Below are 26,267 nucleotides of genomic sequence, written 5' to 3'. Positions count from 1 at the left end.
GCTGAATTGTGCTTAGTACAGGGGAATACCTATGCTGCCATAGTTTTATGGGATCTCTCTGTACAGACTATGAGCAAACTTAGGGGACTGTTCCTGCTGAATTGTGCTTAGTACAGGGGAATACCTATGCTGCCATAGTTTTATGGGATCTCTCTGTACAGACTATGAGCAAACTTAGGGGGCTGTTCCTGCTGAATTGTGCTTAGTACAGGGGAATACCTATGCTGCCATAGTTTTATGGGATCTCTCTGTACAGACTATGAGCAAACTTAGGGACTGTTCCTGCTGAATTGTGCTTAGTACAGGGGAATACCTATGCTGCCATAGTTTTATGGGATCTCTCTGTACAGACTATGAGCAAACTTAGGGGGCTGTTCCTGCTGAATTGTGCTTAGTACAGGGGAATACCTATGCTGCCATAGTTTTATGGGATCTCTCTGTACAGACTATGAGCAAACTTAGGGGACTGTTCCTGCTGAATTGTGCTTAGTACAGGGGAATACCTATGCTGCCATAGTTTTATGGGATCTATCTGTACAGACTATGAGCAAATTTAGGGGGCTGTTCCTGCTGAATTGTGCTTAGTACAGGGAATACCTATTCCGCCATAGTTTTATGGGATCTCTCTGTACAGACTATGAGCAAACTTAGGGGCTGTTCCTGCTGAATTGTGCTTAGTACAGGGGAATACCTATGCTGCCATAGTTTTATGGGATCTCTCTGTACAGATTATGAGCAAATTTAGGGGACTGTTCCTGCTGAATTGTGCTTAGTACAGGGGAATACCTATGCTGCCATAGTTTTATGGTATTTCTCTGTGCAGGCTAGAAAAAACCCAGTGCAGCCCTTCTTGTATTTGTAGGTATCTCTGATATTACAACTGATCTGGAAACTTTACTTTATCCCAGAACTGTACATACGGGGGGGGGGGGGGCAGTACACAGTCACAGTACTAGATCCATATTTTGGCCACTTGAGTGCAGTCGATCTATAGAGCAGTCCCCCCTGTGTGTCACAATGGATGTAGACAAGACAATTGATATATTTCCATGCAGATGCTGGAGTGACATATCATATAACAGAATATGCCAAGCAGCTTCCACCTTATTCCTTCTAATAACCCTCTGTCACTAACAGGCCCAAGCACATGGCAGCCAATATATTACATTATTCTCTCTGAAAGTGAATTACAAAATGCAGTGTGTCATTGTTTGCTGCCTGTTTAGTCTCAGTCAAGCACGACCGGCCTGAAACCTCCCTTTTTTCTGATTATATATTCATTTAAATTGCTGTATTCCCCCAACGTCTATTACTGACTTGTCGCTTCAGCCTCACATAAGCCTCCATTGTCTCATAGTCGCCATCACCTTCCTAATTACCTCCCAACTTGGAATGTCATATCAGTGACACTGAAAAAATAAATAGGATGTAGAAAGAAAATTTCTAAAACAATTTGCAGTTGGTCTTCATTTTGTATATATTGTGTTTTTTCTCATTATTTTGTTTGCTTTTTTGTGCATTTTAAAGGGGTGGTTCACCTGCAACTTTTCAATTGGTCTTCATTATTTATTTTTTTTATAGTTTATGAAATATTTTACATATTCTTCTGACTCTTTCCAGCTTTCAAATGGAGGGTCACTGACTATTAAACCCTGAGAGCTAAAAAGCCCGAATATAAAAACACGACTTCTCAAACCTGTCGAGGTTACATAAAAGTTAATGGGAACAGTCCCATTAATTTTTCATTGTGTCGGGGGTTTCAGGCAATTTCACTATGTTTTCGGAGCCTTCAGGTGAAAACTCCGAAAAATTCTGAGTTTTCGGGGAAAATTCACGAAAAAATCGTGAAAATCTGAGCTTTTCCCACAAAGGTCATTTTCAGGAAAATGTAATAATAAATAAGTGTTAAAAACCCGAACGGGTTAGATCGGAGTTTGTAGCAGCCGATATTGAGATAAATTTCAGACCTTGATAAATAACCCCCTTAGGGTCACAGACACAATGACCTTCAAAGAGGTCCTGTTGAGCCAAAAACCTGAAAAAAATGGCAAATATCACAGAAGTCTAGTGATGAGCGAATAAATCCGCCTGGCACTAATTTTTCAGCGAATTCCTGCGTTTCGCCACCGGCGAATAAATTCGCGAATCTCCAGTGAAAATTCGCCGGTGTCAATTTCCGATTTTCACAATTTCTAAGTGGAAACGTTCAAATTGCTTGATTTTTTTGAGAAAAGGTTAGAATTGCTCGATTTTTTAGTTAAAACGTTCAAATTTTTTCGTGAACTTTCCAATTTCACGATTTTTCGCGAATTTTCCGGCGAAGTGAAATGGGAGAGATTCTCCCATCACTACAGAAGTCACTTAAAATAGAAAATAGGTCAATTTATTAAATTTTTGGTTTTTCTGAATTCACTTTAAAGATTTAGATCTGGTTTGGATTTAGCCAAATCTGAATCGTTCAAGAACTGCTGGAATTTAGCCAAATCCAGGGCCAAATTTTGGAATCTACAGCCGAGCAACCAGGGTGAGCAGGTTTAACGTCACAATGAAAGATGAAAGGTAGAAATAAGAGCTGAAGAGCAGAGGAAATAAATGGGAAAAGAAGTAATTCAATGAAAAAAACTCGAAACAGAAGCCGATCGGTTACTTTATTCTCAGCATTTCTAGCTAAAGGATGGAAGTATCCAAAAAAGGATTGCTAATACCGGTAAGTTAATTTAAAAAAATTCTAAATAAATAGTGATGAGCAAATTTCTCCTCCAGCCATGAATTCGCCATCTGCAAAATTTTTCGCAAAACTGGGGCTAAAATTTGCTGCAGAGAAATTTGCGACTACAAAAAATGTCCCCATAAGAAAAATGCCCATAAGAAAAGACGCCAATTGACTTTAATGCATTTGTACAAAAAAAGTCGCCATAAGAAAACCCGCCCCTTGACTTTAATGCATTTGTATAAAAAAGTCGCCATAAGAAAAAACGCCCATTGACTTTAACGCATTTGTACAAAAAAGTCGCCATAAGAAAAAACGGCCATTGACTTTAACGCATTTGTACAAAAAAGTCGCCATAAGAAAAAATGCCCATTGACTTTAAAGCATTTATACAAAAAAGTCGCCATAAGAAAAAAATGCCCATTGACTTTAATGCATTTATACAAAAAATTCGCCATAAGAAAAAAATGCCCATTGACTTTAATACATTTGGAGCAAGAAAAATTGTTGCGTGCCTAAAAATCGGCACCCATTGTCTTCAATGCTTTTCACACATTTTTCAGAGCAGATTGGCTCATCACTAAAAATAAATGAAGACCAACTGAAAAGTTAATTAGAATAGGTCTGACAGGCAGGTTAAATAGCTGATTCGCCAGTTAACTTTTAGCATGTTATATAATGTACTACTTCTAGCAACTTTGCAGTTGGTCTTATTTATAGTTTATTATGTATAATTGTTACTTCATTTTTTTATATCATTTATATCATTATTTGTCTACCTTGTTCTAGCTTTTAGAAGGCGGGTCACTGACCCCTGCAGACAAAAAAAACGATTGCTTATTATTATTATTGTGATTGTTACTTTTTATCACTTATCTTCCTGTTCAGTCCTTCGCCTGTTCATTTTGCAGTCTCTCATTCCAATCCGAGACATTACTAGGGTAAATAAGACCATAGTAACCAGATAGCAGCTGTAATGCCAAACTGGAGAGCTTCCGAACAAAAAGCACAATACGAAATGAATATAAAATCAAGACCAATTGCAAACTGGCTCAGAATATCAACATCTAGGTCATGCTAAGAATTTAAAGGTGAAGCTAAGTGCGAATGTGATAGGGACCTCAGATTGTAAGCGCCACTGGGGTGAGTGCTATATATAAAAATAATAATGTTATTCCCCTAGGGCTCCCCTCTATTCTGTTGTTGGGGTGTTATCTGTGCCCTTCCCTAATCCTGGCCCCAGTGCTGTGACTAGAGAATGTACCTACGCCCTGTAGTGTCTGTGGGCTGAGCTCAGTGTCCCAGTGCTGCAGGCCATGAAGCTGAGACTATGCGGAACTAGTGCTGTGTGATAGGGAAACAATGCCTGTGTATACAATACAGTGTAGTCAAGGCCAAGTTCAACTAAGGTGCGCTCAGGGTTCCCCTCACCTGCCCTGCGCAGTGGGATTAGAGAAGAACAATAGTGGCGCTAACACATTGCTGCACGGAATGGGCCCCTGCTTAGAAATGGGCACAATGAAGTTGGAAATTGAACTCTCAGCTATTAGGTTACTATTTAGTAGGCAGATCCCTTGGCTCCCACAGGGCAGAGTCTGTAAAATCAAATCCAAGACAGTAAAAGGGGAACTGCACTCAAATTTGTTTCCCCAATGAAAGTAAATGTAATTCTAAGCAATCCGTGTACATTCATTGGGGGTCCAAGCAGAAGATTCTTAATTCTGAAACCCATAAAGGCAGCCTGGGGGAGGGGGTCTCATTTAACCCTCGATATTCGACTGCCAAATTGAAATCCTTCGACTTCGAATATCGAACGCAGGCGGTCAAAATTCGTGTCTTGCAAATTTTTGTCGTTTCTCGAATTTGGCAGAAAATTCACAAATTTTTTGGTGAACCTAAACGGGACAAATTTGCCCATCGCTAGTGCCAGATATTCGCTCTTAAAGTGACCCCCACACAACCGTCCACTGAATTATGAGAAGAATTAGGTTGTGCCCTGATTTTGTATTCAGTACAACAGTATGACATGGTTACACAGCCTGTCCCAACACATAAATACCTCTGACTAACATGGAGGAGTCGCCCAAGTTCTGTTGGCACCGAGTCCCCCTGATCCCCTCCCTCTATTCATATCTAGTGCCTCCAGCCAAAGGAAAATACCAACCAAACCCAAAAACTGGGCAGGTAGATTTCAGGTAAACTACGCACAACATTTATCTACAATACACCCCTGATTTATGCATTAATGTCCCTCTCTTTTTGTTTCTGTCTCTCTCATTTTCTTCATTGATTGTAAGCTCTTCAGGGCAGGGACCTCATTCCACCCTTTGTTTTGAAATCCCTATCACTAATTCATTTAAATTGTAATTCCATAGATTTAAATACAAAACTCCTCCTCTCCAGAACAGAGGCTGGAGGGGGCAGTTGATAGGGTCTCCACCTTTCTATACTGGTGAGGGGGGCAGGCGATGACTTCATGAGCGTGGGTCGGTGATGTCACAGTGGAGCGAATGGATGGATCAGGGATAGTTGGGAGCTGTATGCGGTTGCCTCGGGGATGGACAGTTTAAAATATGAGTGTAATGGCAGAACAATAGAAGAAGGGGAGGAAAGGACAAGTACATTGCCAGTAAATTTATAATACTGACCTGACCCTAGCTGATGATGTAAAGAATTTGTATGAGTGCAGAAGGAATATGTAGAGAGAATTTATAGAAGGGTGTTTCTGGCCCTTAGATAGAGGGAAATATCTCATACTCTGGAATAAAGATCTAAGTAGCCCTTACTGTCACTTACTGTTATTTTATGGATCTACCCCTTCGGCCCTGCTTTAATACTGACCCAGAAGTTCTTGGGCCAAAAGGAATGAAGAGAGAGAAGTCATTGATGAGAACAGGTTAGTGCCTGAGCGTTCTGGCCTGGGATAGTTTATGAGCATTGTGTCAACTTTAGAACCTCTACTGTGATATTTTTGTGGACTTGCCAGACGGAGAGCACCCACAGCCCAAATTACCTGGGTGGTAATCATCCAGGGTGGGGTCCCACAGTCTCGCCCTCTCTCCCACACACACACATCCTGTAAACAACTGAAAGAGGGGAAGGAAGGGAGAGGGAAAGGGAGAAAGGGCGAAGGAAAGAGATATTTATGCAAGAACGACCAAATACAAAACCTCACTGTGGCACAATATTGGAGAGATGTGGCCCCAGAGTTACTGCTTTATGTAGGGCTGCTACCTTTTTCATTATTTTACTTCATTAGTTCTACCAATCAAAGCTCATCACTGACTGATTGCTAGGGGTTGCAAATCTAGAGCAAAATTGCTCCAGCTTTGTGAATACCACCCCCTCAACTCTACTTGGTATCTCCCATATTCCAGTGTCTCATCCCCGGGAGATGCATCACATAGATCACTGTGTCACCAAAACCACTAAAAGTGGACCCTAAAGGCATAGATGGGCAGTTCATATAGTGACTCAGTATCCCAAAGCCTACTCACTAGCTTAACTGACACCCAAAGTTAATCACAGGGTACTTACAACAATAGGAGAAAGATAACATTTAACCACTTACAATTGCCTTTATGAACACAACTGTCCACACAGACCAGGAGAGACTATTGATAATCCTGTCTCTAATAAAGTGAATATTAAGGGTAAGGACAACATATTCTCTGTTTTGGAGATCTGATGCTGATCCTAGTCAGAATCTTGAGGTTGGTCTCGGTGCCAGGTCTAGAGGTCTTTGAATCCAGCAACATGCATGTAGGTTGGCTGTGTCTGCATTTTACCTGGGAGGAACTTTATTCTCCATACAGTTGCCATTTTGCCCTACTGTCTCTGTTTTGCTCTATTGTCAAGCACTTGTCCTTCTGTCCCCAGTTTGCCTTACTGTATTTGTCTTGCTCTGCTTTCCTCATCATGTCCTACCGTTATCATCTTGCAATATAGTGACCATCTCGTGCCACTGCCACTATACTTTCTCTGTCTTTTCTTACTGTCATCATCTTTCCCTACTGTCACGACTTGTTATGCAGTCATCATCTTGTTCTATTCTCCCATCTTTTCCTACTGTTTGCATCTTGTCGCCTTCTTGCTATACTTTTTCCATCTTGTTCTATTGTCACCTTCTTGCCCTACTTTCTCCATCTTGTTCTACTGTCATCGTCTACTCTACTGACTTCTTGCCCTACTGTTTCCATCTTGTGCTACTGTCACCTTCTTGCCTGACTTTCTACATCTTGTCCTTCTGTTTCCATCTTGTCCTACTGTCACTTTCTTGCTGACTTTCTCCATCTTGTTCTACATTCACCTTCTTGCTGACTTTCTCCATCTTGTTCTACTGTCACCTTATTGCCCTACTGGCACCTTCTTGCCCTACTTTCTCCATCTTGTCCTACTGTAACCTTCTTGCCCTACTGGCACCTTCTTGCCCTACTTTCTTCATCTTGTCCTACTGTAACCTTCTTGCCCTACTGGCACCTTCTTGCCCTACTTTCTCCATCTTGTCCTACTGTCACCTTCTTGCCCTACTTTCTCCATCTTGTCCTTCTGTCACCTTATTGCCCTACTTTCTCCATCTTGTCCTACTGTCACCTTCTTGCCCTACTGGCACCTTCTTGCCCTACTTTCTCCATCTTGTCCTACTGTCACCTTCTTGCCCTACTGGCACCTTCTTGCCCTACTTTCTCCATCTTGTCCTACTGTCACCTTCTTGCCCTACTTTCACCGTCTTGTCCTACTGGCACCTTCTTGCCCTACTTTCTCCATCTTGTCCTACTGTCACCTTCTTGCCCTACTTTCTCCATCTTGTCCTTCTGTCACCTTCTTGCCTTACTTTCACCGTCTTGTCCTACTGTCACCTTCTTGCCCTACTTTCACCGTCTTGTCCTACTGTCACCTTCTTGCCCTACTTTCTCCATCTTGTCCTACTGTCAATTTCCTGCCCTACTTTCTAAATCTTGTTCTGTTATCACCTTCTTACCCTAATGTCTCCATCTTATTCTACTGTCACCTTCTTACCCTACTTTCTCCATTTTGTCCTACTGTCCCTGTCTTTTCCTACTGTTTCCATCTTGCCCTACTGTCTCCATTTTACTATAACCTTCTTGCCGTGCTATAGCTACTGAGAAGAGAGAATGCTAACAAGAATTAATGTAAGCTTCCACATACTTATTTACCTTATTTACTGGCAAATGCAACCATAAGAGAAGAATAGAGTGTGAGGACATTGTTTGCTTTTATTAAGCAGAGCATACAATAATAAATTAATCCCTTGTACAAACCCAGGTTTCACCTGTTCCCCAGCCCCCTATCGGCTGCAGTTTGGCACGGGAAGAGCTATTCACTGGCGATTGTTTGCCGTCCCATTGTACAGAGATTTGTTAAATGAGAAAGCAAATAATTACTTCTCATTTCTGCTTCCCTAAAACCCTCTGAGTTTGTGTCAAACAAAAGTCAAAATGAAAATGTATAAACAGATAGAGGAAGTTCAAGTGTATGTTATCTTGAGATTCAGTTATGTTCTATATGAATTTAAAGCTTCCTATTCTGCCTCTTCCCAGTCTACAAGTAAAACACTGTCTGGTTGTCATGGTCACTGCCCCCCAGTCAATGAACAAAAGCAGATCAAAGGTGTAACTTATTCTTTTTTTTAACTACTAATAGTTCTATTCATGGAAATTATGAACCACTAAATTTTATTGGAAGTTATGGGAAATATTCATGGGGTTATATGGTCACAGAACGCTGAAGTGACTTGTGGTATCCTTATCATTTATAGTAGGGGGTTCCTAAGCTTTAGTAAATGAGCTGTAGTTATAGACACAAGTCTAAAGTGTTTAGTTATGATTCTTATTATATTAGAATTCCCTGATCTGTATAACCAGTAGGTCAGGGTTGCTTTGTGCTTCACATGGAGATCTGCAGGGCCTTCACAACTATGTCACAACTATGACTAGGACTAGGTGCCCACAAGGCACGAGACGCGTTAGGCCACCCTTTGAGATGTTCCTTAATCTTTTTTTATTTGCATCATATTTTGGAGTGAAGTCCATTTTTTGTGCCAGCCTACAATCGAGCTTAGAGGTGCCATGAACCCCATTACAGCCATCAGAGCTAAAAGTCATATTTTCTTCTATGAATAACGTAAAGGCCAGATAGGTCCCACGCCACCTTCCATAGAGAGCCCCCTTCTGAATAACTGCACAACCAAGAAGGAAACATCAGATGGTTCAGGGGAGACACATTTCCATACCTCCCAATATTTTGGAAATAGAAAGAGGCACAAAAAAGGTTTGGCGAGCGTAGCGAGGCGAACATGTTTGACCACGCCCATTGTGTGGCCACACCCCCTAATTACCATGTCCATTTTACAAAATTTGGCAGGTTATTAAGGTTCGAACACATTTCTTGGTTTTTATGCGTTATTACAGTCTTGCTCATGAAGGTGAATTGCCCTTTAAGCTGCAAGTCTAAGTTCTCCCAAGAGACCGGCTTGTTTTTGTTACAAAAGTATCTAAGTATCTATTCTGGGCTCTCTGCCAAAAGCAAATTAAGTCAGAAACTTTGTATATTTTTCTGACTGTTCAGTGCAGGAGATCAAAGAGAAAGTCTGGACATTTCAGTAACAAACCAGGGGGCATATTTACTAAAGGGCGAAGTGACTAATGTTAGCGAAAATTCACCAGTGTGACAGGTGCAGGCGTAAATTTGCTAGCGAAGGAGATAGACTCTAGCAATACTTCGCTCCCTTAGGCCTGGCAAAGTTGCGCTCTGGCGAATGGACGTAACTACGCAAATTCACTAAGATGCAGATTTTACTGAACGTTATCTCTTGCGCCAGACTTGCCTTTGCCACCTCAGACCAGGCCAAGTGCAACAGAGTAGATAGGGCTTGCTCAAAAAATAGTTGAAAATGTTGTAAGTCCCAAAAAACGCTGGCGACTTTTCATTTTTCAGGTTGATAGGCTGCAAAGATCGTAAATTTTTTCTGGGGTACCCGGCTTCCCCCCTACATTTCCTAACATATGGCACATAAACTATACACTGGGCTGATGTGTAGGGCAATATAACAACTTTATTTTATTTTATTAAGGTTTCCTGGACTTGTGTAATGTAATGTATTTGCTGCAACATATACGTCCATTGTACTTTAACTTCCCGCCATATGCAAATTAGCCAGCGCTAGCGCAACTTCGCTTGCCGCAGTAACACTAATGCTACTTCGCCAGCATTTGGCGCTCTGGACGCAACTTGTGATTTTAGTATTTTAGTGAATTAGCGTTGTCAAGGCGAATCTACGACTGGCGTAGTGTTGCGATGTGAGCGAAGCTGGCGAAATTTCGGAGGTTAATGAATTTGCCCCTAGGGACTGCCAGTTGAGCTGTCAACATCGGGACTGTCCTGTGAAAAACGGGTCAGTTGGGAGGCATGCATTTCTAAGGACCCAGTGAAAAAAGGAGGAATTATTTGAAATTATTGAATTCTAACAGACATCTAAAGCATTAAGCTCTTGTGTTCCTGTGGATGAAATGGACCACAGACCGAGAATCCCTTCAAAGGTAAAGTCAGCAACCCAACCAGAACCAACCAGAAAGAGTAACACTGAGGCTTCAACTTTATTACATTTGTGTTCACGTTGTCTCCTCTCCATCCTTCATTCTGCCATTCACACCAACAGAGATGGACTGGGCCGACGGGACACCGGGAATAAACCAGGTGGGCTCTGGCTCTCATGCTGGCTCTCCTGCTGGCCCAGAGTCACCTAAGATGCTACCCTGCCAGAGGGACCTCGGTCTGACTCTACACACCAATCTGATCACTAGGGTCAATAGTCCTAGCAACCAGAGAGCAGGAGAACAGGACATAGAAACAAAAAGACCACTTGCAAATTGTCTGGCACCAATGTGAACATCATACTACAAGTAGACACTTAAGCAAACAGTCCTAAAATAAATAACAATGATTATTCAAGGTAACGAGTAATTTAGGGCCGTTTTCGAGTAAGGGGCCCTGGAGGCATACACCCCCCTCTGCCCTGCTTAAAAACTAGCTGAGACGACACCTAGAGGCCCATTTATCAAAGGTCAAATTTCAAATTCATTTGGATTTTTTTTTAACTCTAATAACATTGAATATACTTGGAATTCGTTTGGGAGGTTATTTAAGAAAAACATTGAATATCTAAAACTCGAACTAATATTACCGACCCGAAAAATCAAACAGAATTCCTGGAATGTCAGGAAGGCTATGAACATCTTCAAATGGGTCGCTGGACCTCTCCCGTTGACTTCTACATGAACTCGGCAGGTTTTAGGTGGCGAATAGTCGAATTCGAATTATTCCCAGGGTATAGGTTTGATAAACCTCGAAATTCGAATTAAAATTCGAATCGAGTTTGGATAATTCACAATTCGAATTTGAGAGTTTTGACCAAAATTCAAATTTACTTTTCGAGCCTTAATAAATCTGCCCTCTAGAGTGAATATGAATATTGTCCAAAATCATCTCTGTAATAAAATAAAAGATAGGCACAATCATATTAAACATCATGAAGTTACGCTCACTGCTATGTCTACTCCTGCGCCGTTCTGCCCCCATACCCCAGGCTGCAAATAGCAACTCCCAGAGCAGTTTGGCCAGGATATTGGCATTTGTAGCTCATGCTCTATAATATTAATAAATAATTGAGTGGCTGGGATATTATATTTAGTGCAGAACAGGAATATATCAGCTTCTGTCCTTGCAAAGGACATCTGGGAAATGTAGTTGGAATAATCCTTCCTTGGGAATATCATGCAAGTGGGGGGTATGGGGTGAGCATGCTGGGAGTTGTGGTCCGTATATCAACAGTAATGGAAATAAACAATGACTTATTGTTGCTAAATGATAGGGATCCCCTCATTGGGAATATGGTTACCGACCTTTCTGCGTCCGTAGTTTTCCCAGGGACGTTCCAGTTGCACGGAGCAGGGATTCCGAAGGACGGGATATAAAATATCAGAGAAGCTGTGGGATGTGTGTGAGGCAGACTGGAAGTTGTCATTGATTTGTGTGAAGGCAGCAAAGCTTTCCTAGGAGTGGCTACAAGAATTCACTCCCACCACTCCCTCTAAACCAAAAGTATTTGGCACCCGGCCTCCCCAGTCCACCTGTACAATTACACTCCAGGCACCCGAGAGACAAGTACCAGTTTTATCTGACACGCAATCCCTGCACCCTGCCAGCACCCACAGAACAAAGCACCTGAATCTGCACAGGGAAACTCTCCAAATAATCACTCTCTATAAACAGGACAGGACGGCTTTCCACCAGCCAAACCCTCACTCTCATCCCAAAACATGGAAATCTCTCTCTCATTCTAAGTAGGATTTAAAGGCACAATATCATCAAATTCTAATCTTTGTATTTCTGCCTGAAAGCAATGGAACCTCTAAATGACTTCTAATATCCTTATCATTTTCAGTAGGGGGTACATTATCCCTTATAATACATGAGTGATACTCAGAGTTCCCTGTATAACTCAGCCTGCAGCCTTGTGCCTTTATATGGTCACAGAACCCCTCAGTGACTTCTAATATCCTTATCATTTACAGTAGGGGGTACATTATCCCTTATAATACATGAGTGGTACTCAGAGTTCCCTGTATAACTCAGCCTGCAGCCTTGTGCCTTTATATGGTCACAGAACAACCCCTCAGTGACTTCTAATATCCTTATCATTTACAGTAGGGGTACATTATCCCTTATAATACATGAGTGATACTCAGAGTTCCCTGTATAACTCAGCCTTTTGCCTTTATATGGTCACAGAACAACCCCTCAGTGACTTCTAATATCCTTATCATTTACAGTAGGGGGTACATTATCCCTTATAATACATGAGTGATACTCAGAGTTCCCTGTATAACTCAGCCTGCAGCCTTGTGCCTTTATATGGTCACAGAACAACCCCTCAGTGACTTCTAATATCCTTATCATTTACAGTAGGGGGTACATTTTTATATGGTGAGGGAACTCCTCTGGAACTTGCAGTATCCTTATAAATGAACACAATTTCCAGTACAATGTTGCACTTGGTCTCATGCAGGTAAGGTACATTGTACACTGTATATAAAACACTTGGTTTGTAGTAGTTACAGTTTCATATTATCACTTGTGTAATAAATAAAGATACAACATGAGCATTAGAGCCAATGACAGCACAGGGCATGGAATACATGGAGTTATGGTGTTACCAAAGCCCTGGTTTGAGCTATTTGCCGAGGGATAGGCCTCGCACTGGCAGCTCTGGGTCTCCCCTGCACCCACTGACTCATTCTGGCATGAGATGTAAATTCAGTTTAATATTTAGTAAGAGTCTGGGCTTATTCCTCCAAACAGGTGTGTCTGCTTATTTGGCTTTTGGGTGTGTGTGTTACTGGCAGGGACGGGGTATAGAGGTGACCATTGTTCTCAGATCATTATAATAGTCCATGGGTGGGCCTCGCTCAGGTGGACCTGGAAACATAAATAAATATATATATTAAATAAAAGATGGAAGCAATAGGGAACCAGCCAATCAGAATGGAGGGCTCCTTGTTATAAAAAAATTAGGATATTGTATCTATTGTATATTGTCCAGCTGATCATTGGACAATCTGATCTCTATATCTGTTAGGGATGCACCGAATCCATCGCGAAAGATTCGGCCGAATACCGAATTCTAATTTGCATATGCAAATTAGAGGTGGGAAAACATTTTTTACTTCCTTGTTTTGTGCAAAAAGTCATGTGATTTCCCTCCCCACCCCTAATTTGCATATGCAAATTAGGATTCAGATTCGGTTTGGGCGGGCAGAAGGATCCCGCCAAATCCGAATCCTGCTGAAAAAGGTTGAATCCAGAACCGAATCCTGGATTTGCTATCCATACCTGTAGATCTAATTAGCATTGGGTTTATGTGTCAGTATGACGTCTCCCGCACGTGTGACATAGAGACAGAATGGTTTGGAGAGACCTAACTGTGCTTCAAGGACAAGGAAAGGCAAACAAATAAAATCCCATTTTTACTTTCTTTAATGAAAAAGAAACCTATCTCCAATATACTTTAATTAAAAAATATGTTCCGTTTTTATAAGAAACCTGACTGTATGCAGTGAAATTCTCCCTTCATTTACTGCTGTGGATAGGAATTGTCAGACGGTCCCTAACTGCTGAGCAGGGAAACAATCATACTTATGAACAGCAGGGGGAGCCCCTGCCTTACTTCCCAGCCATGCAGATTTCAAGCAGCTTTGTTTATGACGATCCCTAAGCAGCCCAGACCACACTGAGCATGTGCAGGGTCAGGGTCAGGCAAAGATGTATAACAAAGTTACAAGATGACAGCCCCCTGTGGCCAACTTTGAAAGCATAAATCATATGTTTGATTAGGCTTTGTGGTGCAGTAAGTTCATGCTTATGTTTAGTATACAAAATACAGTATTTCTAGCATTATTCTATTTTAGACTTTCCTTGTCCTTTCATGGAACGGTTCCCAGATGCCGAGAGGTTTCCTAAGGGAGTTATGAGGTTGGGATGCGGGAGCCTAGGGACACCTGTTCTGGGAAGGAAAGTGCTGGGAGTATTATCCTCTAATTATCCACTAGGACATCACTAATTATGTGCTCAGAGCTCTGATATTCTGTATATTTGCAGTTCTGCTTATAATGTGTTTAGGCTAGGGCTGCCATATATGGTTACTGGTTAATAACCCTAGCAACCAGACAGCAGTTTGGAAATCAGAATGGAAGATGAAAAGTAAAGAACGAAAAAAAACCAATGAAATGTAACCCTTGTAGGTATAGGGAACCTTGTAGCTTTAGGAAATTCACTAAAGGGTGAATTTTCACCTGGGAAAGCCCCACCACACTTCATCAGACGTTAATTCATAGCGTATATGCTCGTTACAACTCGGCAGACGAACTTCGCCAGCGAAAATTCGTAAGTAAGATCCTTTCATATCGAACTTTCGCTTCCGTTCATTTCTGCCTATCGAAACTTCATTAACATTTACACTTAGGTGAATTTGCATAGGGCGGGTACATATATATATATATATATATATATATATATATATATATATGTAGAAAGAAGATCAGCACTCTCTGTAGTTTTGGTGAAAATTGTGTTGATTTATTAATCAAAAATCACATCTTATCCTTATTGGATAAGATGTGATTTTTGATTAATAAATCAACACAATTTTCACCAAAACTACAGAGAGTGCTGATCTTCTTTCTACATATGCATTATATTTGGACCGTGCACCTCTGGCTTCGTTCTTTGGTTTGAGTGCAGGCACTGTGGGACTCTTTATATATATATATATATATATATATATATATATATATATATATATATATATATATATATATATATATATATATATATATATATATATATATATATATATATATATATATATATATATATATATATATATACGTCTTTATTAGAGATGTTGGTGCAAATGCTGGAAGTGGCCACTTATTATTACACATGTCCAAGGAAGCAAAATAAAGACAAAAGAGATCCTAAAACTAATGTGGCACGTGCTTCAAATGGTTAAAAAAAATAAAAATATATATTTATATAACAGTTACAACATAATCCCACTTTAAAATATAAAAAAAAACGCCTGTTTTTACCCTGTTTACTGGATATGATGTCACTGACAGAAGGTTGAGGAGGATGTGGCTTCAGATCAGCAGACTCTGGCGAAAAGGGTAACGTTGTAGAAAATTCTCACTTTGATAAATTTGCATCGGTCTGATCAAAAATTCGCTTGGAGAAAGGGCGTGAAGCTTCGTTAGAGATGAACTCTCTCGCTAGCGAATTGTCCTCTACGCCTGTTAGTGAATTAGTGATGTCCCTGCAGATTGGATTTCTGGCGAATTTTCGCTAGCGTCGGCTTTAAGTAAATTTCCCCCATTGTGCTCTTTGGTAATTGGAGTCAGCGACCCCTGACCACATTTAATACCATTTTCTGCTGCTTTATAATGATTATTTCATGTTCTAGGCAGAATACAAAGGATAATATGTAAAAAACGAAGAAAGAAAAGGACCAATTGCACGTCTATTAAAGTAGACCTGTCACCCAGACATTAAAAGCTTTATAATAAAAGTTATTTTCAAATTAAACATGAAATCCAAATAATTTTTTTTATTAAAGCGTTCATAGTTGTAAACGCGTTTAAAAATCTCAGCTGTCAATCAAATATTGCCTGCCCCTCCTCTATGCCTCTTTGCTTGACTAATGTGATAAAATAGGATTTGGAATAATTTATTTTGGGTAACGTTTAAATTCTAAACGTTTATTTTAAAGGCAAACTTCCCCTTTTTCCTGTGCTCTGTAAATCTCTAGGGGCATTTTCTATACACCAGGGAATTAGAGCTCCGTCACTATGCAGGATGGCCTGCTTCCCAAACTGGGAGTATGGGGATAATAATGGAGCTCCCCAAAGCTGTTGTTCAACTGCAACTCTCGTACAACCGATACAGATTTTCTTTGGTTCTTCTGTATTTTCATGTATGAGCTCATTTGGCCCATGGATATTTGGAATACTGGAGATGGGGAGAACATTGGGCAATGCTGTTTTTTTTCAGAACGCTCACATTTTTCTAAAAACAAGGGCAAGTTTTCCTTTTAAAAGAAAGGAAAACTTGCCCTTGTTAAAAAAAAAAAAACAAGGGCAAGTTTTCCTTTCTTTTATGTTTGAATCTCCCCGGCCAGAGCTTGAGATGTAGGGCAGACAGGAGGGGAATGAGTAAAGTAGGAAAAGGTATAGTTACTGGGATTCAGTGCCAGCCATTCTGCATCTACGTGTGCCAGGGAACCACCCCAATGAGCTGCCAACCCACCTCTTCCCCTGCCAGTTACCATCCAGATTTAAGGGAAGACAAAATGAGGAATGCGCTGTTACCACAAAACACCCTATTAGTTCAGCTCTCTCCCATCCCTCCCAGTGTCCTCCCCTCCCCAATCTCTCCCTCTGCTCAAACTGGAATGTTTTTCTAAGCCTCTCCTACACAGATTCACACAGCAAATGCACTGACGCTGCGCCCCCACCCGGGTTATGGGGGGGTGGGAGGTTCCCCCTGTGCCCAGTTCTGTGGCCTTCATGAGCCATTAACGCTTTGAAGAAACCCTGCAATTAGATCCTGCAGGAAGAGGAAATGTGACCCTGAGAAAGTGCATATTACCTGCTCCATTGAGCAAACTCCTTATCTGCCGGGAACTGACAGGGGCACAATAATGGTTATATAAGGGGTTCATTTAAAAAAAACTTGAGCAGTTTTTCATGTTTTTATTTCCCTCCAATATTCATTACCCAAAATTCCAGCATAACTGCACCTGCCACCGGTGCAACATGTAAAGTCAGGTGCCAGTGTCACAGAGTTGCAGCTCACAGACATAAACATACAGGTCATTTAGCTGCATTCAGTTCTACTAGCACCCACCTTGGGACACCCCTTGCTCTGGCACATACTGCAACTTGTGTCTCCTGCATAAAGTATGTGTAACTAGGCGCAAATGCTTAAGAAATAATTTACTTTGACCCTGGACACATGTATAGAAGCACTAAGGGACACACTTTGCTCCCCACTTAAAGGCGTATGTGCACAATATCTGACTGCACCCTGCACCCTCGGCTTATTGCAGCACCAGTGGCAACAAGGCAACTAGTGTGCACCAGGCCGGCCACAAAAAATCTTTGGAGGTGCCTGGCTCATAGGCCCCCTTCCTGCCCACACCCTGCCTCTTCCTGCCCACTCCCTGCCTCTTCCAGCCCACTCCCTGCCTCTTCCAGCCCACTCCCTGCCTCTTCCCACTCCCTGTCTCTTCCAGCCCACTCCCTGTCTCTTCCAGCCCACTCCACACCTCTTCCAGCCCACTCCCTGCCTCTTCCTGCCGACACCCTGCCTCTTCCAGCCCACTCCCTGCCTCTTCCTGCCCACTCCCTGCCTGTTCCTGCCCACTCCACACCTCTTCCAGCCCACTCCCTGCCTCTTCCTGCACACTCCACACCTCTTCCAGCCCACTCCCTGCCTCTTCCTGCACACTCCACACCTCTTCCAGCCCACTCCCTGTCTCTTCCAGCCCACTCCATGTCTCTTCCATCTTACTCCCCCCTCCCACTGGCATCTTTTGCTTGCTGCGTTCTCCCTCCCCAGTTGCAGGTAGGAAAGTGACTGGAGAGGGGGATGTTTTTTACTGCTGTAGAGGAAGCAAACCCTACGGTCCAGGCACCCCTGTTCCCCGGGACCCCCCACGACTGCTGGGTCTGCTTCCTCTATAGTCACACCGCTGGCTCAATTGCAGTCTTATCCACTGGCAGGTTTTGGGTGATTTATTGGGCACCTTCCTGCACCCATTTGTACACCTGGTATTATTAAATGCCACTTATAGTATTTAGGGAGTTTGTTACTTATGCACTGGGGCCTTTGTATCTGTCAGGCATTAGCCCCGTTTAGAACTGTTTTACAGAGGGTTAAATTCAGCATCTGAACAAAATTTTGCTTAATAGGTATTTCTTCAAAGCAACATGGTATTTCTTTGTAAAGGCAATGAACAGAGTTAGGGGCTGTTCCTGTAGAATTGTGCTTAGTATATGGGAATACTTATGCTGCCATAGTTTTTGTTCTTTCCTATACAGGGTATAAGGACATTTAGGGGTCTGTAACTGCTAATGAGGACAATCAGAGGCATAAGGGAAGTTGTTGCCAGACAATGAGTAATTAGACAAGAGACAGCGATCAGATCATATTTCAGGTCTGTGGAGACTCATCAAGCACAGGCTGAATCAAAGCACTAGTATAGGCCTCAGCTGATTGACTGCCCAATAGATATATAGCTGGTTTGTGTCCAATTATTAATTTGTCAGGCTGTTGAAAGCCCCATACTTGGACCTTGACACCATATATAAGAAAATAATTGCAAAAACAAAAAAAAAATGATATATTTACCTATTTATATTTCTGTTACAAAAGCACATGGAAACATGAATTTATCAGAGTGAGAAAATCACTAGAAGATGAACCAGACAAACCAGGAACTCAAGATGCTCTGAAAGAACCTGATACTCGAACAAGAAAGGCAGAAGTTATAGCAGTTTAACAAGATACACCAAGAGTGAACAATGCACCAGAAGAACAATTCGCATAAGGAGTAGAAGATACACTCGACGGAAAACAAGATACACCAGGAGTACAGGCTACTCTAGAAGGGACGCAAGATACACCAGGAGTACAGGGTTCTCTAGAAGGAAAGCAAAATACACAAGGAGTACAAGGCACTCTAGAAGGGAAACAAGATACAACATGAGTACAGGCTACTCTAGAAGGAAAGTAAGATACACCAGGAGTAAAGGGTTCTCTAGGAGGAAAGCAAAATACACCAGTAGTACAGGGTTCTCTAGAAGGAAAGCAAATTACACCAGGAGTACAGAGTTCTCTAGAAAGGAAGCAAAATAAACAATGAATACAGGGTTCTCTAGAAGGAAAGCAAATTACACCTGGAGTACAGGGCTCTCTAGAAGGGAAGCAAGATACACCATGAGTAGAGGCTACTCTAGAAGGAAAGTAAGATACACCAGGAGTACAGGGTTCTCTAGAAGAAAAGCAAAATACACCACAAGTACGGGTTACTCTAGTCTAGAAGGAAGCAAGATACATGGACTACAGGCTACTCTAGAAGGAAAGGAAGATACACCAGGAGTACAGGCTACTCTAGAAGGAAAGGAAGATACACCAGAAGTACAGGCTACTCTAGAAGGAAAGGAAGATACACCAGGAGTACAGGCTACTCTAGAAGGAAAGGAAGATACACCAGGAGTACAGGCTACCCTAGAAGGAAAGGAAGATACACCAGGAGTACAGGCTACCCTAGAAGGAAAGTAAGATACACAAAGAGTACAGGGTTATATAGAAGGAAAGGGAGTTACACTAGGAGTACAGTTAACTCTAGAAAGAAATCCTTTCTAGAGCCTTAAAGGGGTGGTTCACCTTTAAGATAGCTTTTAGTATGTTATAGAATAGCCAATTCTAAGCAACTTTTTAATTGGTCTTCATTAATTGTTTTTTATGTTGTTTTTTTTAATTATTTGCCTTCTTCTTCTGATTCTTTGCAGCTTTCAAATGTGAGTCACTGACCCCATCTAAAAAAACAAATGCTCTATAAGGCTACAAATGTATTGTTATTGCAACTTTTATTACGCATAGGCCTCTCCTATTCATATTCCAGTCTCTTATTTAAATCAATGCATGGTTGCTAGGGTCATTTGGATCCTAGCAACCAGATTGCTTGAATTGCAAACTGGAGAGCTGATGGATAAAAATCTAATTAACTGAAAAACCACAAATAAAAAATGAAAACCAATTGCAAATTGACTCAGAATTTCACTCTCTACGTCAGTGATTCTCAACCAGTAGCTCGTGAGTAACATGTTGCTCTCCAACCCCTTGGATGTTGCTCCCAGTGGCCTCAAAGCAGGAGCTTATTTTTGAATTCCAGGCTGTTGTATAAAAACCAGATGTACTGCCAAACAGAGTCTCCTTTAGACTACCAGTCCATATAGAGGCTATGAAACAGCCAATCACAGCCCTTTTTTGGCACCCCATGAACTTTTTCATGCTAATGTTGCTCTCCAAGTCTTTTTACATTTAAATGTGGCTCACGAGTAAACAAGGTTGGGGACCCCTGCTCTACGTCATACTACGAGTTAATTTTAAAGCGAAAAATCCTTTTGAGGTATGTAGATCCAAATACAGACTCCTTATATGGAAAACCGTAGGTCCCGAGTATTCTGGATAACAGGTCCCACAGCTGTAGTTCATATGAGGTGTCCCTTGTGTAGGTGTGTTTTGCCTTCACTGATTCACTTATAACATGGTGGGTGTGGATCCTGTTTTTGTAAGAACCGTTAATGAGAAAACAGGGAGTTAATGTATTTAATAGGACTGGAAATAAAGCATTGCCTTCCTTTATAAAATTCCTGCTGCTGACACAGTTCCATTTTCCCATGGAGTAAAGTCCCCCGGCCCCGCACCTGCGCTGCACCAATGTTAGTGACATAAATAATGGCATTTCCCAAGGTCTCACAACTAAACTCCATCCCCGAGAAGAGCTCGAACACAAGTCTATACCTGGCTGCATTTAATTCAAGCTCGGGAGACAATGTGCCGGAGGGGATGTGTTCCTCTCCCAAACTAACCAGATCATTCCCAGCACCCGGCATCTTGTAGCAACACAAGGAAGGGAGGCGTCTCTCCTGCATTAAGGACACAGCGTAGGTGCCGGCCTAATTACAACAAACACATACAAATCACTCTGTCACACTGCAGTACAATTTGTCACTGAGAGAAAATGAATTGAAAAGCCTTAAGGGACAGAGAAACATGTCACTTTCCCCAAGTGAAGATAATTAGCACCCGTAGTTGCACCCTCTCCATATAAATTGTGCACACGGCATAAAGGTTCCAGTTATACGGCTCCAATAGGCTCTCACTTTATTCAAGAGTATCACTCATGTATTATAAGGGATAATGTACCCCCTACTGTAAATGATAAGGATATTAGAAGTCACTGAGGGGTTGTTCTGTGACCATATAAAGGCACAAGGCTGCAGGCTGAGTTATACAGGAAACTCTGAGTATCACTCATGTATTATAAGGGATAATGTACCCCCTACTGTAAATGATAAGGATATTAGAAGTCACTGAGGGGTTGTTCTGTGACCATATAAAGGCACAAGGCTGCAGGCTGAGTTATACAGGGAACTCTGAGTATCACTCATGTATTATAAGGGACAATGTACCCCTACTGTAAATGATAAGGATATTAGAAGTCACTGAGGGGTTGTTCTGTGACCATATAAAGGCACAAGGCTGCAGGTTGAGTTATACAGGGAACTTTGAGTATCACTCATGTATTATAAGGGATAATGTACCCCCTACTGTAAATGATAAGGATATTAGAAGTCACTGAGGGGTTGTTCTGTGACCATATAAAGGCACAAGGCTGCAGACTGAGTTATACAGGGAACTCTGAGTATCACTCATGTATTATAAGGGATAATGTACCCCCTACTGTAAATGATAAGGATATTAGAAGTCACTGAGGGGTTGTTCTGTGACCATATAAAGGCACAAGGCTGCAGGCTGAGTTATACAGGGAACTCTGAACAGAGAGGCCTTAATGGAAAGAAGAGTAATGAAAAGTAGCAATAACAATAACTTTATAGTCTTACAGATCATTTGGTTTTTTTTAGATGGGGCCAGTGACCCCCAATTTGAAAGCTGGAAAAAGTCAGAATAAGAAGGCAAATAATTAAAAAACAATGCAAAGGTAAATATGAAGGCCAATTGAAAAGTTGCTTAAAATTAGCCATTCTATAACTATACGTTATACTAAACATTAACTTAAAGGGGAACTGCCCCTCATCTGTAACCTATGCCTTATGGGAAAGAGGTTTCCCAACTGACACAGGGGTGTAGTAGCAAATTTCTGTTCCTAGTTTGTATAATGGTAGAAAGCACGTGGCTCGTTCTCTTTGGTACTAGGGGGTGGAAGTGTAAAGCTTGGAGTCATAATTTCAGCAACCACCTTAGAGATGTTGGGGAGAGGGGACCCTGTGAATGAAGTAAAAGGTTGTGGCATTCAGCTATTTTATTGCTACTAAGTCCTAGGAAATAGTCAGACAGACTGGGCAGCTCAGCAAGAGCATTACTGGGAGTCGTGCCCAGACACCAGACTAACAGACGTTTGCTGAACCCGATTTAAGAGACACTCTCTGCAAACCCTTCTCTGCAAACACGTCTATAAATTAAATGTGATTTCGTTGACAAAATTTAAAGGACAAAACCTTTCCAGCTTTAATAAAGCGGCAGAATGTTCTCAGGGTCACACCGGGGTGCAACTCCCCGCATACTGTCACTGGGAAGCTTCCCACGTCTCCTTCTTCAGTCCTCCAGTGATTTCTCCTATTGATCTAGAAATCATTTGCTTTCGCGCCAGCCGGATGTCAAACGCTCGTCTCCTTTTTTCTACTCAAGAAGGAGAGAAACCCGACGCATTTTCAGCAACGCCACCTGCTGTTTTTATTTGAGGCATAAAAAAAAAAACACCGTTTTGATTTTACGGCTCCCTCTGTATCTGTAACTCTTAGAATTGAGTAAATAGAAAGGGCAGCAACAACATAGCCTGGGATATCAGAGATCAAACTGTTATAGTAGCCTCTAACTAGCAACGCTTCTTGGCACATAGTGTTAAAGGGGTTGTTCACCTTTAAATTAACTGTTAGTATGATGTAGAGAGTGATATTCGGAGACAATTTGCAATTGGTTTTCATTTTTTATTATTTGTGGTTTTTGAGTTATTTAGCTTTTTATTCAGCGGCTCTCCAGATTGTAATTTCAGCTCTCTGGTTGCTAGGGTCCAAATGACCATACATGACAATTTTGATTGTGTGGGATTTATCCCGTCACAGCAAAGGATTCTTGACCCGAGTGCGGAGCGTCTCCATGTTGCTACAGGACTTGCACTCTGATATTCTATAAAGGCTTCATCAGTTACAAAATGGAAATTTCGATTCATTTTCTAAGCAATATTCTCACCCTGGGACAAAAAAAAAAGGAATCATAGCGGTAATAAATAGTGGCACACAGACATAATGAAGGCAGTCTCGCTGTGAATCTCTCGCTGGAGTATCTACGAGGGACGCTCTTCTAATCACCATGATTAATTATCATCAGCGTGAAACTGACTTAGTCAAGGCCTGCAGGAAGGAAAGGGCAGCTGCGCTCATTCTGCAACATCATTACATTCGTTTACTAATTAACAGAGACGAGATGTTACTTCTTAGGTAATGGCACAGGGGCCACTTCTATATAGTGACACTCCAGGTGCCCGAAAGTTCCACAGCATTTCCCTATACAGGTATGGGATCCATTATACGGAAACCCGTTATCCAGAAAGCTCTCAACTATGGAAAGGCCGTCTCCCATAGACTCTATTTTATACAAATAATTCAAATTTTTAAAAATGATTTCCTTTTTCTGTGTAATAATAAAACAGTCGCTTGTATTTGATCCCACCTAAGATATAATTAATCCTTATTGGAGGCAAAACCAGCCTATTGGGTTTATTTAATGTTTACATGAATTTCTAGTAGACTTAAGGTATGAAGATCCTTATTACGGAAAGATCCGTTATCTGGAAAACCCCAGGTCCCAAGCATTCTGGATAACAGGTCCCATACCTGTATAGGTTTCCAGCGCAGCAGCACCTTAAAGAATTTGGATACACTCTTTATGGTCACATTCCCAGTGTGATTGGTTGTTTAGTATCACTGGGAGGTTTTGGTCTCCCCAACTGGAAAGAATGGCAGCTTGGAATTTATCCATCACCCTGATATTGCTTTAGCTCGGGACATGGGGTTTTCCAGATAAGGGATCTTTCCATAATTTGGATCTCCGTACCTTAAAGGCTCTTACCCATAGGTGTTTTTTTTTCTTGCGTTTAAACTGTAGGTTTGAGCTCAAATAAATGCATTCGTGAATTGATTTCATTCTATTCGGCCTGAGTGTACTTATGAGTGTTCGGAGTTGCGTTTTACCCCATTTGTATTTTATTGTGTTTGTTTAGATTAGGGATGCGCCAAATCCAGGATTCGGTTTGGGATTTGGCCCGGATTTTGTTTTTTTTCAGCAGGATTCTGATTCAACCGTATACTTGTGCCGAACCAAATCAAATCTGAATCCTAATTTGCATATATAGGTTTCCTTTCCTGACCCTAATTTGCATTTAGGAGTCGGTTCGGAATTCGGACAAATCTCTCATGAAGGATTCGGCCTAATCCCAAATAGTGGAATCGGTGCATCCCTAGTTTAGACGCAGCATGTTGTATTTTCTCGTACTTGACGTGCGTTCAGTTATCAATTCAACAGAGGGTCGTGTTTGTAACGGAAAAAACGTACTTAGTTTTTTTCTTGCTAAGCATGTGTTTAAGAAAACGCAGAAAAAACGCCCTTGTATAATGGGCCATAGACAACTAAAAAATCATGTAAACATTAAATAAACCCAATAGGCTGGTTTTGCTTCCAATAAGGATTAATTATATCTTAGTTGGGATCAAGTACAAGCTACTGTTTTATTATTATAGAGAAAAAGGAAATAATTGTTTTAAATGAATGTTATTTGGATAAAATGGAATCTATGGGAGATGGCCTTTCCATAATTCTGAGTTTTCTGGATTACAGGTTTCTGGATAACAGATCTTACACCTTTACAGGTATGTGACCTGTTATCCAGAATGCTCGGGACCTGGGGTTTTCTGGATAATGGATCTGTAATTTGGATCTTAAGTCTACTTGAAAATCATATAAACATTAAATAAACCCAATAGGCTGGTTTTGCCCCCAATAAGGATTAATTATATCTTAGCTGGAAATCAAGCTGCTGTTTTATTATTACAGAGAAAAAGGAGATAATTTAAAAAAATTAAATTATTTCATTGAAATTGAGTCTATGGGAGAAGGCCTTCCCATAATTCCAGATAACGGATCCCATACCTGTAATAGCTAACATTTTATTGTCATATGTATCTGAATCAGGCAATACACCCCAAGATATACAGTAAGAACCCCCCTGATATGAAGATGTAGCAACTCTGAGAATGGCCAGAGTTATACTGGGATTATTGCAGAAAATAAATATTGTTATCTAAAATTGCACTTTGCACACTGCACCTGCGTTTGTATGTGTAGAAAATGAGTACGCTCTTGCACCCCTTTGTATTCTTGCACCCCTCAAGTCATGAATGAACCCCTTAAATATGTCAGCCAATCCATGCAAGTGTTAGAACTCCTGCTCTGTGTGATGGAAGGTAAATCATATAAAGATCAGGCGCTGTTCTTATTCTTTGAAATGAATCTTTCCATTGGCAGTGGGTTTATAACACGGAAGCTCATTTAAATCTGACTTTTCAGTATAATAAGGGAGAAGTGAAGGAGAAGGCGGGTGATTAAAGGACTGTGACTGCGGAACCACTTTTAATGGCGCACGAGAGAATGAACGGTTGGTTTGGATAATGAAGCCATAACATTGGGAAAGAGGAGACAGAATGGTTGTACAGTAAATTGATTGGAAAGATGAAGGTGACAGAGCAGATGTTTCAGGCAAGTCTAAGCAGTTCCAGATAGGGGCAGAATAAAGGGGCACCACTCAGAGAGGATTCTGGGTAGTATGATAAATAGAGACACATGAATCCCATTAGATGTCACATGTGCTCGCTTGTAACGGGGCTTTTTCATTTTGAATTTATTTAAAATGGTGCAGTATGCTATAAGGGCTCTTACACACTGGCGGTTTTTCCTGTGCTCCCCTGCGTTGCGATTTCTTCCATTCAGCCGCAGGGGAGCGCAGGAGTAGATGCACTCAAATATGTATGCGCAGAATGCAGGAGTAATGCAACATGCTGCATCCCACTTCGACCAACCAAAATTTATTAAAAAAAGGGGTTTTTTTTGGCCGAATAGG

The 26,267-nt window shown here is 41.3% G+C and overlaps 1 protein-coding gene across 2 annotated transcripts in view; it reads right to left on the bottom strand.

The window, feature by feature from the left end:
- zbtb7c.L (zinc finger and BTB domain containing 7C L homeolog) overlaps positions 1-26,267 on the bottom strand; it is a 97,895-nt gene that overhangs the window by 39,993 nt on the left and 31,635 nt on the right. The window contains exon 1 of one of the 2 annotated variants that reach the window (XM_041570267.1): positions 11,632-12,025. The exons of the other annotated variant lie outside the window; for it this stretch is intronic. Coding sequence (XP_041426201.1) covers positions 11,632-11,753 — 122 coding nt within the window. The 5' untranslated portion in view covers positions 11,754-12,025. Of the gene's footprint in view, positions 1-11,631; positions 12,026-26,267 lie in introns of those variants that run through there. 2 annotated transcript variants of the gene reach the window in all.

This window comes from Xenopus laevis, chromosome 1L (assembly GCF_017654675.1).
Source record: "Xenopus laevis strain J_2021 chromosome 1L, Xenopus_laevis_v10.1, whole genome shotgun sequence".
Taxonomy (NCBI): domain Eukaryota; kingdom Metazoa; phylum Chordata; class Amphibia; order Anura; family Pipidae; genus Xenopus; species Xenopus laevis.
The sequence above is the reverse complement of the archived record's forward strand: the minus strand, read 5'-3'. Positions and strand labels throughout refer to the sequence as shown.